The 14,937-nt window shown below is 40.1% G+C and overlaps 1 protein-coding gene across 1 annotated transcript in view; it reads right to left on the bottom strand.

The window, feature by feature from the left end:
- stxbp2 (syntaxin binding protein 2) overlaps positions 1 to 14,937 on the bottom strand; it is a 59,462-nt gene that overhangs the window by 30,996 nt on the left and 13,529 nt on the right. The window contains exons 2-7 of the mRNA XM_068021116.1: positions 11,764 to 11,813; positions 8,836 to 8,917; positions 7,741 to 7,817; positions 2,663 to 2,741; positions 1,348 to 1,451; positions 407 to 555 (exon numbers count right to left, since the gene is read on the bottom strand). Coding sequence (XP_067877217.1) covers positions 407 to 555; positions 1,348 to 1,451; positions 2,663 to 2,741; positions 7,741 to 7,817; positions 8,836 to 8,917; positions 11,764 to 11,813 — 541 coding nt within the window. The remainder of the gene's footprint in view (positions 1 to 406; positions 556 to 1,347; positions 1,452 to 2,662; positions 2,742 to 7,740; positions 7,818 to 8,835; positions 8,918 to 11,763; positions 11,814 to 14,937) is intronic.

Consider the following 14,937-nt stretch of genomic DNA (forward strand, 5'->3'; position numbering starts at 1 on the left):
ATTAGGTGGGGTGACCAAAGGCATGATCAAAGTACCGGGTTTTAAGGAGCAATTTAAAAGGAGGAAGGTAGTGGAGGGTAGTGGAGAGGCTGAGGGAATTTCAGAGTGGCTGAAAGCATAGTCACCAATTGTGGGGCAAGGGAGTGGGGGTTGAATGGTTAGAGGCAGGAAGGCCAAGGCTATTAGAGGATTTAAAGACAAGAAGAATTTTTAATTGGAAGACCAGAAGCCAATATAGGTCAGCAAGAATGGTGTGGGCGAAGTTATATTGAGGGGGAAAGGGAGGGTGAAGGGGAAAGTAGATTCAGATTTCCAAATCCTTTTGATGTCCAGAACTATGGACCTTAGGTATGTCAATAAGGAGAAACTGTACATTGACCTTAAAGTGACTTGTGAACAGACTTACTTTCTATATCTCACAGCTGGATATTCCTTCAGTGTTTCGCATAACGTTGCTATCTGTTCAGCCAGATCCTCCAGCAAGGTACTATTGCCATTTGTTGTGTGAGAGCTGAAGAAGTGATGGAATGAAGGCGTAGAATCCAGCGAGAACACCTTATGGAAATCACACAGGGAACAAGGACCCATCACTGCATGTTAGCAACGAACACAAACACACTAAACTGCAGGCAAGTATGCTCCAATGAAGTTTTATTCAAGAAAAATGTGAAATACGAAGATGTACTTTTGACTGAACACAAGTTAAAACTTCTTTCAAGTTGAAACTAAAACAAAAAACCCTGTATTTATGCAGAACTTTGCAAAAACAGATTAATTTTCATAGTTTATTTTAATAATGTATTATTACAGTAGTAAAGGCATTCAATGAAGGAGATTTATTCTGTCAAAGGGCACATTAACAACTTTAATAAGTGGGTTGTTCGAGAAGGCAGCAATATCAGTGGAGCTGCCACGAATCTATAAACTATTCAATCAGGAAACACTGGAGTTTTAGTTTAGTTTATATGTATTTGAAAGTGTTGTATTTTGGACAAGAACAAAGGCAAAACAAATAAAGTTAAATGTAAAGTCAAGAAACAAGTCAAAAATCAAAATTTTTTGCATTAAAAAAGGTTTATATTTTAAATATGCCATCTCCCAAATGGATTTTACAATTTTTTTTTTTTAATAAAGTTAATTAGCACAATTTTGACTGTTGTTTTTAAACTGTGTTACAGAAGAAACTGTAAAGACATGCTAGTTTTTTTTTTATTTACCATGAATTGAAAGGGCATTATTAGTCTGGTAGAATGTGAGTGCCACTCATCCAAATTTACTGCAGCATCAGAAATGTTGTACAAGATTAAAACGATGCATTATTAAAGCAGGCATCCTGCAATTACTCACCTGGGATTCAAGAGGAAGGAAAGATGCGTGGATTTCTTTGAGGGTTTTGACAACTTTTGTGCACCGTGATCTTCCAAGCTCTGTAAACAGTGACTCTGGGCAGGCTGAGGAGAGCAAGAATTGGGATTGAAACCAAATCAAATATAATGATCAATGCCCAGCATAATTTTTTTTTTAGATAAATTATTTGTCTTTGCAATAGCTAATTTACAAGCAAGGATAATGGCCAGTTATGGAGAGTTCACAAAGATGGTACACCCTCTACTGAGCTATTAAAAATATTAAAAGTAAAATGCCCATTTTTGTTTTTAGTTTTTTTTTTAAAAAAAGATTACATTTTGTTACACTTTGAAATAAATTCGGCTTTCTTTAGGTTTTTATCCTATCTTCTCTCTGCAACCCACTCCACCCCACAGACAGAGCCTCTTTGGGCTATGTATAAACACAGGATAAAACTTTAAGTAGCAGTCTAAGTCTAGGTCATTGCCTGTTCCACCTTTATGTCAGGAGTTAAGAAAATGTTTCGACAAATCAGTCCTGGATTTTTCCTCGCGTGGGTGAAAATCTGTAGGAAAAGTAGCACCTTAAATACCGTGCAGTATAGCCTAGAGAGCCAAAATGTGCTAGCACCTCAATTTTTTCCAATTTCCAATCTCCCAATGCAAAATATTCAAGCAGGATGAAGATTGTATTTGCAATCTTTGGCAAGGGCGGAAAACAAAGGACAGCGTGAAATTTTCACAGTGTGCACAGATGTAACACAAGTTAATCTAACTGGAGAATTTTATACCTTAATAAAGTCCTGGAGAGGGGCAAGCTGGCCCAAACAGGTACTATATAATGGGAAAATATCAAAGCGACATCACACTGAATACTATACATGAAGCTGACTATATCTCAATTACAAGGGGTACAAAGGATATATTTTCTCTCAGAAGTCAGTGCAGAAAGAGGTTGTCAAGCTAACCCCAACTTGACAGGTAGCATTTCAACTGTAGCCATCTACTTTAATCCCATATCCCTACCTTGGCCCCCATATCTTTTTCAAATACGGCCACTTGCGGCAAGCATCCCAATTTCTAATAACCCGATAACAAATTAAACCATACAGCATACGTTTCCTGGATCTCATGCTGAAATATGGAAAATATACATATTCTTCTGACTGCTCCGTGAAAAAGGATCCAATGGTGTAAAATAAAAAAGGGGCATTTGGAATGGCGCAGGTTGTTGCAGTACTCCAGCATCAATTTCTAGGTTGCTACATGCTCATGTTGAGATTAGGAAAGGAGCAAAACTGGAAATTAACACTTACTATCAATGAAGAATATGTGGGCTGCTTTGTACATAAATGTTGGTGTGTCTTTGAAGTCGTTAATCAGGGCTCGCACAGACTGGGGAAAAAAAGCACAGAAAAAATAGCACCCAGGACAAACAAAAACAGAAATACACATGTTTTGTTCACATTGTAACTATATTTTAATGGTTATTGTACTAGACCAGCAACCCAGAGGTTGAGAGTTCAAATCCCATTAGGTCATGAAATTGAATTCAATAACTCTGGTAATCTGTGGGTTAGGGGCTAATATGAAGACGGTTAAATTGTCAAAATCCAACAGATTTACTAGATTACAACATTTGGGCAAGTATTTTTCATCAGAACTATTCTGAACACCTGAAGTGTCATAATTCATCCTCTTCTTACAGATGCTGACTGACGTTACTTCCAAAATTTTATGTTTTAGTTCCAATTATCTTTCAGTGCTTAACTCAAAATATCAAACTTATCTTTTCCCTAAACAGATGTAGACTGACCTGCAGCATATTTCCAATATTTTTGGATTTTATTTCAAATTGCCACCATTTGCAGTTTGCTTTTTTAAAAAAAAAATCTGTATTGTAAGATAGATAATTTGCTAAATGGTACCGAAATAAAATGAAGCAGGCGGTTGGGGGAGGGGTGGAAAGGAAAGGGAACAACAGGATCACGAATCAGGAATGCCAACTCCTCAGAGAGCAAACGGGCTCGCAACAACCCCAAACCCAAAGCTGGAAGCAGCCATGAATCACCAGTAAATCTGCCTATACCTCGAACTCCATACAATTGGCTGAGACGTCATCCTCTCATTAAAACAAAATCTGTTGTAGGGCTTGCTGTAGAAGTGTGGAGGCTTCCAGTCAGGCGATCATGAATTAAACCCAGTCAGGTTAATCATTTACATGGTTTTTTTACATTGTGCCCTGGTAGGGATGGGTCCTAGGAGCACAATGCCACCCCACCCCCATTTATACATTTCATCTGAGAACTGGGCTCCTTCATTCCAACTAGATCAATGGATGAGACAGCTCTACTGGAGGCAAATCCAGAGACAAGGGAAAGGTGGACCTCCACTGCAACCAGAACAAGGTAGGAGGAGTAATTTACACTGGGAATTGCAAATGAAGGCGCAAGACCCACCACCAGAAGTTGACAACACCATAGTGCAAAATAAACTCACTCGCCAGGTTTTGTCAGTTCCCAGTTAGGATCACAAAGCAAGGTTACAGGGTACACAGTGCAAAAATGAAAAGTTAGCAGAAAGGGTACATTCCCAGCAAAACTGTACCTTTGGTCAGTTAATCTGGATTGTACCATTAAAGGGAGTGTAAAATGAATAAAGACCACCCAGGCTTTCAATCTTGGCCCCTCCAGAAAAATGTGTACAATTTGCATTGTGATTTGTTCCACCCCAATTTATTTAAACACTTGCGGGTATTGAAGAACTCATAACAACACTATTTTTTGCTGCCGATGGCAATCACGAACAAAAAGCAGGAGACATCTGGAGACCAGATGATGTTGAAGACCCACATTTGAGGACCCCACAAGTTGCAGGGAGACAGATTTTTATTGCCTTCTACCTATGAATAGCAAGTTTCAAAGACTTGGAGCTGAAACAAAGGAGAATATGGGAACACATAGCACAGGCTTACTGCTGAACACCATTTACAGGCGAGATGCAACCAAAATGTAGAAACTTCTGAAAACTTTCAAGAATGCAAGCCATCAAGTTCCTTTGAGACCTATCAAGTGAAATCTCCAAGATATCAAATATTGCAACCTACATTATTCAGCCATGACTAGCTGCATTCCTAAAATCCCAACTGGTCTGTAAACCATGCAGCTCCGTTCAGTATTTGATCCTGTACAACTACACTTAACCTTCAAGCTGCTCATAACCAGATATTTGACCATTGCTTTTTTTGAGAAATAAAGCTGACATTTCATTAACTACTTTTGATACACGCTTGTATATGGATGTTTAAAAATTCTTTCACAGGATGAAGGCGTCGCTGTTAGACCAGCATTCGGTGCCCATTCCCAACTGTCCTTGAACTGAATGGCCATTTTAGAGGGAAGTTCAGAGTCAACCACATTGCTGTGGGTCTGGAGTCACATGTAGGCTAGACCAGGTAAGGACAGCAGACTTCCTTCCCTATAGAACACTAATGAACTAGATGGGTTTTTACAACAACCTATGATAGTTTCATGGCACTACTACTGAGACTAGGGGCTGGATATTACCTTAGACAGACAGGAATTCGCCACAGACGTAAAAGTCAGTGGCGAACCCGCTTCCGCCTAGCCTGGGGATCCGCCCCGTACTTTACGGGTCCCGGGCTTTAATTGTCCTGAGGTGGGACTTCCACCCACTTGAGGGAGGAGGTCCCGCCTCAGTGAGTTGCCGGCCAGTGGGCCAGGAGCGGTGGCCACTGCTGTGACAGCAGCCCAGTCAACGCCATGGAGCCTGGAGACAAGGTAAGTTGAGTTTTCCTCACCAGGGGGATCGGTCCTTCCCTGGTGAGGCGGGAGTCTTAGGAGGCCATGGTGGGATTTGAACCCATGTCCCCAGGCTATTAGCCTGGGCCCTTGGATTACTAGTCCAGTGGCATTACCACTATGCCACCATCTCCCCCCCCCCTAAATTTGCAAAATGACAAATTTTTAAGCCAGTTACAGTGCACTAAAGACCCGTGATAATGGAGTTGGCTCCTCAGATGCAGGTCCTACAAAGCCAGCGGCAACCCAAGAGCAAACATGCTAGAATTTGCTATTAAAAAACTAGACACCTATCTTTATGGGTTTCTCCAAAAATGTTAAAGCAGATTTACTACTACATTAAATAAATACATTTATATAGTGCCTTTAATATAGGAAAACATAATGCTCTTTGCAGAAGCATAATCAGACAAAAACGGACATCAAACCATAGGAAATATGAGGAGGGATGACTAAAAGATTGGTCAAAGAGGATCTTAAAAAGGAGAGAGGGTTAGAGAGGGATGAGATATAGGGAGGGAATTTCATCGCATGGGACAAGTGTCGCTTGTAGAGTGCCAAATTTCTAATCCTGGGATTACCAGTTTAATAACCTGGTTACAGCTACCAACTGCAGTCCAGGTGGTCTGTCCTCTGCTTGTAACAGAAGTTACTCACATGCAACACATCATTTATAACCTGGACTAGCATTTTATAGTGTCAAGTTTATAATTACATAAAATTCAGACAGAGTCTCTGGCATTCTGCGACTGCATTTGAAGATTCTGTCTACTTTCCAATATGCTGTGCCTTGTTTATAAGACAGCCAGAATTTGATGCGACAATGCCAAGTTTTTAAAAGAAAAGAATACCAGAGGGGTTGGATTACTCTGGATGTTTGAATGCTATCCTTTTACTTCTGAAACTTGGGTTTAAGTCCAACACAGAAAAAAGGGGTTTAAGGGATGATGTTCTTATAGACACTGCATGTTTATATAGTTGGGCAGCAACGCAAAATAAACTTCTGTCCTTTATTTTCCTACACTTGTAGTGCCATTTACTTCCATTTTTTATAGTTTTACTTTGAGATCCGATGTAAAGTTTTGATGGTGGTGATTTCATTCTAAGCATTGGAGGGGTGAGTGTAACAACCCAAAAGAACACAAAAAAGTAAGAGTCATAGAGTTACACAGCACAGAAACAGGCCCATCGTTTGAATATGCTGAATGTGGTTATGAAGGCAGGCTGTGATATAGTCTTCTCAAACCATATCCTTGAGCACATGCATGTTCTGTGCAGACAATTGTCAGAATCAATGACACACCCAGAGGGCTGGGAATTGACAGTGAACTGGTTAAATGGACCAACATGCTTATATTATTGTGCCGCTTTGCACTGCAATATTGAAGTGGGTTTCCCAATTAGTGGAAGAGAAAAAATGGCAATTTAACGGAAAATGGCAAGACTTGCGAAAATCTCAGATTTGCACCAACATCAGTTCAATAGATACCAGGTTTTTTAAGTTTGGGACTGCTGCAGAAGGGGACAGAACTGGATTTTAATAGTTCTTCATCAAATCTGTCAGTCTGCCTGCCCATGACCAACAATAGTGTCACAATGCTATCTTTTAGAGCTATATCCCTCCTTCTCATGGCTCATTTTATCCACTGCTGGAACATTCATTCATGCCTTCGTTACTTCTAAACTTGACTATTCCAATGCTGTCTTGGTCAGCTTCCCACCTTGCATCCTCTGTAAACGAGCTCATCCAACTCAGCTCCCCGTATCCTAACTCCTGGTTCAACCATCACCCCTGTGCTCGCTGACCTACACTGGCTCCTGGTCCAACATCTAGATTTAAAAATTCTCTCATTTTCAGATCGTTACAAGGCCTTGCCCCTCCCAATATCTAACCTCCTCCAGTCCCACAACCCTCCGAGGTTGCTGTGCTCCAATTCTTGCCTTTTACACTTCCTTGATTTTCTTCATTCCACCACTGGTGGCAGTGGCTTCAGCTGCCTAGGCCTCAAACTCTTAACTCTCTCCCTAAATCTCGTCTCTCCACATCTTTAAGAGGCTCCTTAAAATCAACCTATCTTTTTCACTAAACTGTCCCAATATCTCCTTATGTGGCTATGTCGAATTTTGTTTGATAGTCACTCCTGTGGAATGCCTTGGGACGTTTTACGACTTTAAAGGCGTTATGTAAATGCAAGTTGTAGTTGTGCATGCATAGTTAGTTACCAGCGTTGCTGGTGGCGATATGGAATTCTCCCCACATTGTAAATGGGGTAGGCTCCACAACAGCAGCCGCCAATACAAACAGAACCTCTTGTATTTGAATAGTTGCGATACAAATTGAATCTAGTATTAGATACCCTCAAAATCTGGTTATGAGGAGACCAGGGTAGTTTTTCTTCAATTGGGGTGGAGATGCATTCCTTGACACTGTAGGAGGTATGCACTGCAATAGATCTGTGTCACACCCAGTATCAAAATGGAAGATTACCCAACACATTGACAAGCGCACAACCATAATGGGCTCCGTGGTGATCTGAACAGCGTTTATACTTGCAGCTTTAGTCAGCACATGCCTTTTCTGATGGTGTAATCAAATAGATGGCTTCCAAACTAGGAATTGGCTCCCGCCGCTTGTTGATATCTTCAACAACTGGAACAAAAAAAAAAAATCAATGTCGTAACAGGGTTTCGAGTATCACCGTATGCTAATTAGCACTGCAGTTCACAGGAGAGAAATATTAATCTGCTATACAAAAATTTCAAGTTGTGAATGCACTGTACAACCTAGACCCTAGGCAAGGGGGGGGGGGGGAAAGTGGGGTGTGAAATCACTATCACTCTCTCCAACTAGTGATAGAATTTTAAAATCTATCACTAGATTTACAGCAACATAATTTCACAGCAACATAAATTATTTTTTGCAAGAGCGTATCCTGATGTTTTTCTCTGCACACTGGCTTTAATAAATACACTTGCAGCTTTGTTTAAAAAAAAAATGCAGAGGAAGATATCAGAATTACACCTTCCCAAAGTTTTTGATCCTCATACAAGATCCTAAATTGAAAACTGCAGTCACCTAAATTGATATTTTCATCAAACTTAACAAAATTCTACTCTTTTTAAACACAAGCTCTTACATTGCACTCTTAAAACTGCAGAAACCCTGCTTTCACTCTCCAATTTTATTTCCCACCCCAATTGCTTTCTCACTACAATTATTGCCAGTACCACTGGGACTGTCTCTATAAAATGAGATTTTAAAAATATATTTTTCAGGTTTGCAGAAAACAGTGGCCTTGTATACAACACACAAAGGAGTTCCTTTCCCTATACTCAGGACCACTGGCTTATGGTGACTGAGTAAGCAACTAGATTATTATATGGGATTCTAATTTTTACTAGTGTTTGAGACCATGCTCCATGATTCCTTGACACGGTGGCTTTACTACTTATCACATTGTGTAGTGAAGCACATTATTAGCAACAAAAATATTCTGCAGAAGGAGAGATTAGCTTTGGATTGATAGTAGAAGCATCCCAAGCAGGCTGCTTTATTTACTTCAACTATGTCTTAATGTTTACCTTGCAATGTAAGAGATGAATAATGAAATGCATGAGTTTCCCTTGCTGGTTAATGCTACCCCCACCCTAATCTCCGCTCTACTTACTGGTTATGCCTTCTGCCATTATGTCCGACATCTTGCAGCAGGAAGACAAGATTTTCATGCTCAGGTGATCCACAAGCAGCACCTAGTAAAGGTTTCAACAAAGTTACAGCTAAATGAATTTTTATACTGTTTGAAAAATCTGAGCGAAAGACTAAGACTGATATAGTGTGGAGTTGGAGAAATAAAAAGTCAAACAGTGCCAAAATTGAGTGTTAAAACGCAAGGGCTGGGCAATGGGATATGGGTACAAACTGCCAAAGGATAGAACATATATCATGAAGCAGTTTATACAGTGGTTAATAATGGAAATGGTCTTCTGTGTGGGGTAATAATGGAAAATCCCCAACGTTTCCAGGATGCTGCCTTAGTCCAAACATTTATTATTCTCAGTAAAGCAGTTCTTCCTAAAATCAGTATTAAAAATACTTGCAACTAATTTTTTTTATTTGTTTGTGGGATGTGTCGCTGGCTAGGCCAGCATTTAGTCCCCATCCTTAATTGCCCTTGAACTGAGTGGCTTGTTCGGCTATTTCAGAGAGCATTTTAAGAGTCAAAAACATTGCTGTGGGTCTGGAGACACATGTAGACCAGACCAGGTAAGGATGGCAGATTTCCTTCCCTAAAGGACATTAATGAACCAGATGCGTTTTTACGACAATCGACAATGGTTTCATGGTCATCATTAGACTAATTTTTTTAATTCCAGATTTATTACTTGAATTCAAATTTCACCATCTGCCGTGGTGGGATTTGAACCCATGTCCCCAGAGCAATAAATTACAAGTCCAATGACATTACCACAATGCCACCTTGTCCCCGAGTTTGACATTCTTTATCCTGCTAGCCCAACTCAACTTTGAAGTGATATCCAATGGTTACCTTGCCTAAATCATTTAATATTTTACATGTTTCAGTAATTTCCCTCCTCCCCCAATAACTCTTTCGCCTCTCTGGAATACAGAGCTTCAACTTCTCTAATTTTTCCAAACAAGTTACGGATCACTTTCAAAAACTGCAACATCACCAGCTTGCACGTGAGGAATCGCCAGAGTTAACTCTAAATACCAAGATTGAGAATAAGGCAGGTCATTTGGTCCATCTACTTTATTCTTTCTGCAGTTCTTATCACATCAGGGTTTTTCCCTTTCCACGCTATACAGAAATTAATCATAGTATAAACTGCTTTACAATACTTACTTTGTTCTTTATCAGTTTGCCCCCATGTTCCATTTTTCTGCACTTAAAAGTTCAATGGATTTATCTTTTCTTTTCTAATTGGTATTTAATGAATCTTTACAGTCACTTCTCATTTAGCTCCTTGTAAGATTGACAGTCTGAGGTTTTCTTGCCTATTTTCATTATTTAGTCTGTTGGCAGTCAGGTTTTGGGTGGGTGGGTACGTAGGTGGATCTTCGGTGCAAGTCCTCCTGAACTTGACAGCTTCCTTTGTAGCATGCTGATCAGAACACCCTACAATTTCAGCAGCACTGCCTCAGACATAGAATACCAGTGACCTAGCAATATAACTCAGCATGTATTGCCTTGCTGAGTACTGTCTGCATTGATTGAGCAAGCTAAGTGCACACTCATTTGCAGATCTTTCAGCTCACCTGCCTAGTTCAAAACAATTCAGTGAAAGAGAATGGGTAACGCACATTGAATGCGTAATTCATAGATTCATAGAATGGTTACAACACAGAGGGAGGCCATTCAGCCCATCATGCCCATGCTGTCTCTCTGCAAGAACTCACTGAATCCCACGCCCTGCCTTTTCCCCATGTACCTGCAAGTTTTTTCCCCTTCTGTTAATTCTACAATTCCCTTTTGAAGGCGTCAATTGAATCTGCCTCCACCACACTCTCAGGCAGTGCATTCCAGATCCTAACCATTCGCTACATTAAAAACTTTTTCCTCATGTCGCCGTTGCTTCTTTTGTCAATCACCTTAAATCAGCACACTCTGGTTCTTGACCCTTCCATCAGTGGGATGAGTTTCTCCTATCTACTGTGTCCAGACCCCTCATGATTTTGAATACCTCTTTCAAATCTTCTCTTAATCTTCTATTCTCTAAGGAAAACAGCCCCAGCTTCTCTATCCATGTAACTGATGTTCCCCACCCTGGAACCATTCTCAAATCTTTTCTGCACCAACTCTAATGCTGTCACATCCTTCCTAAAGTGTAACCTAGCACTTGCCCATATTGAATTTTATCTACTTCAATTCAGCCTGCCTGCAACTTTGCCTGGTCCCTCTGGGGTTCCAGGGCTCCCTAATTGGACCTGATCCCCTCTCTCTTCTAAGAGATGACTTCTACATCCATTTTTAAGTCACAGATGCCTTAAGCTTATGTAGAGCATGATCATAAGCTTTTTGGAAGTGTAAGTACCATAAATCATTAAGGTTCACCACTCTGCCTACTCATTAATTATTGTAAAAGATTTATCACTGTCCTGCCACCTGTATATGCAAGCCAAGGGTGCATACATTTTATTTAACTTCAAACACTAGCATTTATCAGATTAGAAAGTCATCTTCTGAGATTAACTCAAACTTGGTCTCCAGAAGAAAAATAGAGGGACTAGCCACAGCTTGCACTCTGGCCAGTTTGGCCACCAAGAATCACTTGGAAGTTCTGCATTTAAAAAAAAAAAACAGTTCTGTTTCATGTAATCCCAGTAGAAATGTTACTGTAACTCAAGGACCTAATTTCCCAAAGGATGGCACTGCAGGGCTGCTACAGGAAAGGGTAAGTGCCTGGCTTCACCCGCAAGGTTCAAACCATTACTGCACCAGCTCCAAAATCTGACATTTGATCCACTGGAGAAGCCCAAGTACACAACAAAAGCTGCTGCTTGAGAATAACCATTTCTCCTTCCTTTTCTATGCTGAACTATTCACATTATTCAGATCCAAACGGCTGTCACGTGCCTTCCATTCTCCGTCCTTCTTCAGATTCTTGATTACTCCAGTTAAAATTTCTATGAGAGAAGAAAAACTCCAGTTAAGGTTTTGAAAAATTGAAGTTTATTTTGCTGTCTTTACATTGCAACGCAACAAGGACATGTGTGATATAAAACAGAAGGAAACAAGGCAGGGCCCTAGACCAATTAAATTCTTCAATCAAAATATAAATAAGTTACACAAACAGATGAAACAAGAGAGGACCAGACAAGAACTACTGACCCAAAGAAACTAATGGACAAAAAAAAATTGTAAACCAGGTGCTCTTAAATTTATCTTAAAAACTAAAAATTTCTCTATAAGTCACTATTTAAAACTCAATAATTGGTAAGAATGTATTGCCGGACTCGTGTAGCATTTGTGCGCACTAGAATCCATATTACACATATGGCGAAACCTCTGAAAGTTTTTGCTAGCTTCAGTACATTGATCTGTCATTTACTTATAACTGGAATGCTACTTAAAATCATAGAAACTGTCCCATTTTGTTCGCATTTGTAAGATTATGTAAAGGTTCATTTAATTTCCAGCATTTTATCAACTAAAAAGGGTAATGGAGGAAGAAGCATTTCAACTACATGGTCAACTGGAGGGGAATTTTCAAATGTTATTTTCAATACTCAGGCCACATTTGTCTCCCTTTTCAATATGATGAGATACACTGACCTAACATGCCCCCTGAAATAATCTATGACTACTACTCCCATTCAGCATTTCCACTTTCCATATCAGTTTTTTTGGTAATTTGAATTCAGGCTAATTTTACGCAAATTGTGAATTATACTGGTTTGCCAACTGTTTGGGAGACTGTCTAAGCCTATTATGCTTTTGTGGTTTTATTCCAAGTATTTTTCTTGTGTTCAGTATCACTGACTGCTTTCACAAATGGGTTTTCCATCCCTTATGACTCCAAGTGCACCTTTACCTGCCCAATGCCTAAAGTAAGTGTAGTGGAGTAGAGAAGCTTGCACACTGCATCTGGCTCACTGCAATATCTCATGTGCCATGTGGTCTTTTTTGGTCATTAGGATATATACACCACCAGAACAACTTATTGAACGTTAACAAAAAAACAAACCAAATAGTTACATTTACAAACTTTAATAATCCTCTTGAAAAACAAACGCACACTGTTCCTGTGCTAACCCATAATATTAAAGTGACTCTTCAAATTTAATGATTTACTTCTTATGTGGCAATTGCCACCATGGAGACTTCTGAATTGCCATGTAGCTCTGTCTTCTTTCTTTGAGCAATACTGCCCAAAACAAAGCTCCAAGTTCTTTCAAAGATATCCCAGAAGAGAAAGGACACTAAAATTGTACTGACATTTTTTTTTTTGACGGCCAGATATCGGCAAGATTCAAAACTGTATTTGTCCACTCAAAAACCAGCGTCAAACACCTATGTTATACAAGCATCTTGAGGTTGTATTTGAATTAAACAGCTTGACCCATTAGTGCCAAGCACTTTGGGTTAAAATAAGTTGCCAGGCACAGAAACATATGACTATCAAAACCTTGCTAAACTAGGCCACGCCTCTGCCTTCTCCAGAGACGTGTAGTCAGTCTGGGTTGTGTATTCTATGTCGCCTACAGAAACAGCTAGCAGTAACCAATTGCACCTCGATGCACCGTGCCCCATAACATAATCAAATAAATAATCTACCATAGATAATCACACACAAAGAACACTGTCAAGGGCAATCGCAAATGACTCCATGCTAATTGAAGGTAGCAAAACCCTGTTTAGGAGGTCGGCTCCTCAGCGGATGCCTCCAACTGGAAATAAGCAATGGCAGAAAAACTAATGGACTGCCATCAGCAGCACTTGCACAGTGTCTGCCATTTTGATTCAGGCCACGAGCAGGCAGAGCTTTAGCAATTTCATACAAGCCATCAATGGCCTATAGGGACCTTCCTCTCCCCAAATCAGGATAGGGGTAGGGCTAGAGTTCCACTTACAGTTGTTCCACACTTCAGTATAAATGTAAGAATTGACTTGCATTTCTATAGTGCCTTTCACGACCGTAGGACATCCCAAAGCGATTTCCAGCCAAATGAAGTACTTTTGAAGCGTAATCATTGTTGTAATATAGGAAGCGCGGCAGCAAATTTGCATCCACGAGGTCCCACTAACAGCAATGTGATAATCACCAGATAATATGTTTTAGTGATGTTGACTGAGGTATGAATATTGGTCAGGATATCGCCAGTGAAAAAAAAACGCAAATGCTCTTTTCGTGTTTCAAGTTCTCAATCCTGGTATTATTTTGGTAATAGAGGGGAAGCTAGATAAGTACATGAATGTGAAAGGAATAGGACATGTAGAGAGGGTTAGATAAAAGTAGGGTAGGAAGACATTTATGTGGGTTAGAAACCTGTGGAGACCAGCTGAGCTGAATGGCCTGTTTCACTGCTGTAAAATTCCATGTAATTTTAGGAGTTTTCACCATATCCATTCCAAGGATCTGCTATATCCTTCTTGTAACAGGGATAGCTTTTGCAATATTGACAACAACCTGTCTCCTCTGGGGTAGCTCAATATTTCAACAGTTCCATTAAAAGCTGATGCTGTCACACTGTTTTAAATACAGTCAGATTATAAGTAATAAGATGCCATTACCCACATGCATACTGAAAATGGCTCTGACATTTTAAAGCTGGTGTTCATACATGAGCAATCTTCAGCAATCAAAGAAACATTTAGAAGCGATTCAGATAATTGTGCCAGTTGCAACAGAAATGGAACCATAGTATACAGCAGCAACACTGAACTGACGATATCTCACACTATCAGTAGAGCGAGAACTATAAATTCCATTGGAAGCCTGGAGAGCTCAATTTATACACCCAACTATTTCAGTTTCGTACCACATTAGGAACTTGCTAAGTGCCGATCAGAGGAAAATGATTTGGCTGAGCATAAATTAGGGAAGCATATTGGCGGCACAGTGGTTAGCACCACAGCCTCACAGCTCCAGCGACCTGGGTTCGGTTCTGGGTACTGCCTGTACGGAGTTTGCAAGTTCTCCCTGTGACCGCATGGGTTTCCGTCGGGTGCTCCGGTTTCCTCCCACAGCCAAAGACTTGCAGGTTGAAGGGTTAAATTGGACATTGTAAATTACCCCTAGCGTAGGTA

This window comes from Heterodontus francisci, chromosome 43, assembly GCF_036365525.1.
Source record: "Heterodontus francisci isolate sHetFra1 chromosome 43, sHetFra1.hap1, whole genome shotgun sequence".
Taxonomy (NCBI): domain Eukaryota; kingdom Metazoa; phylum Chordata; class Chondrichthyes; order Heterodontiformes; family Heterodontidae; genus Heterodontus; species Heterodontus francisci.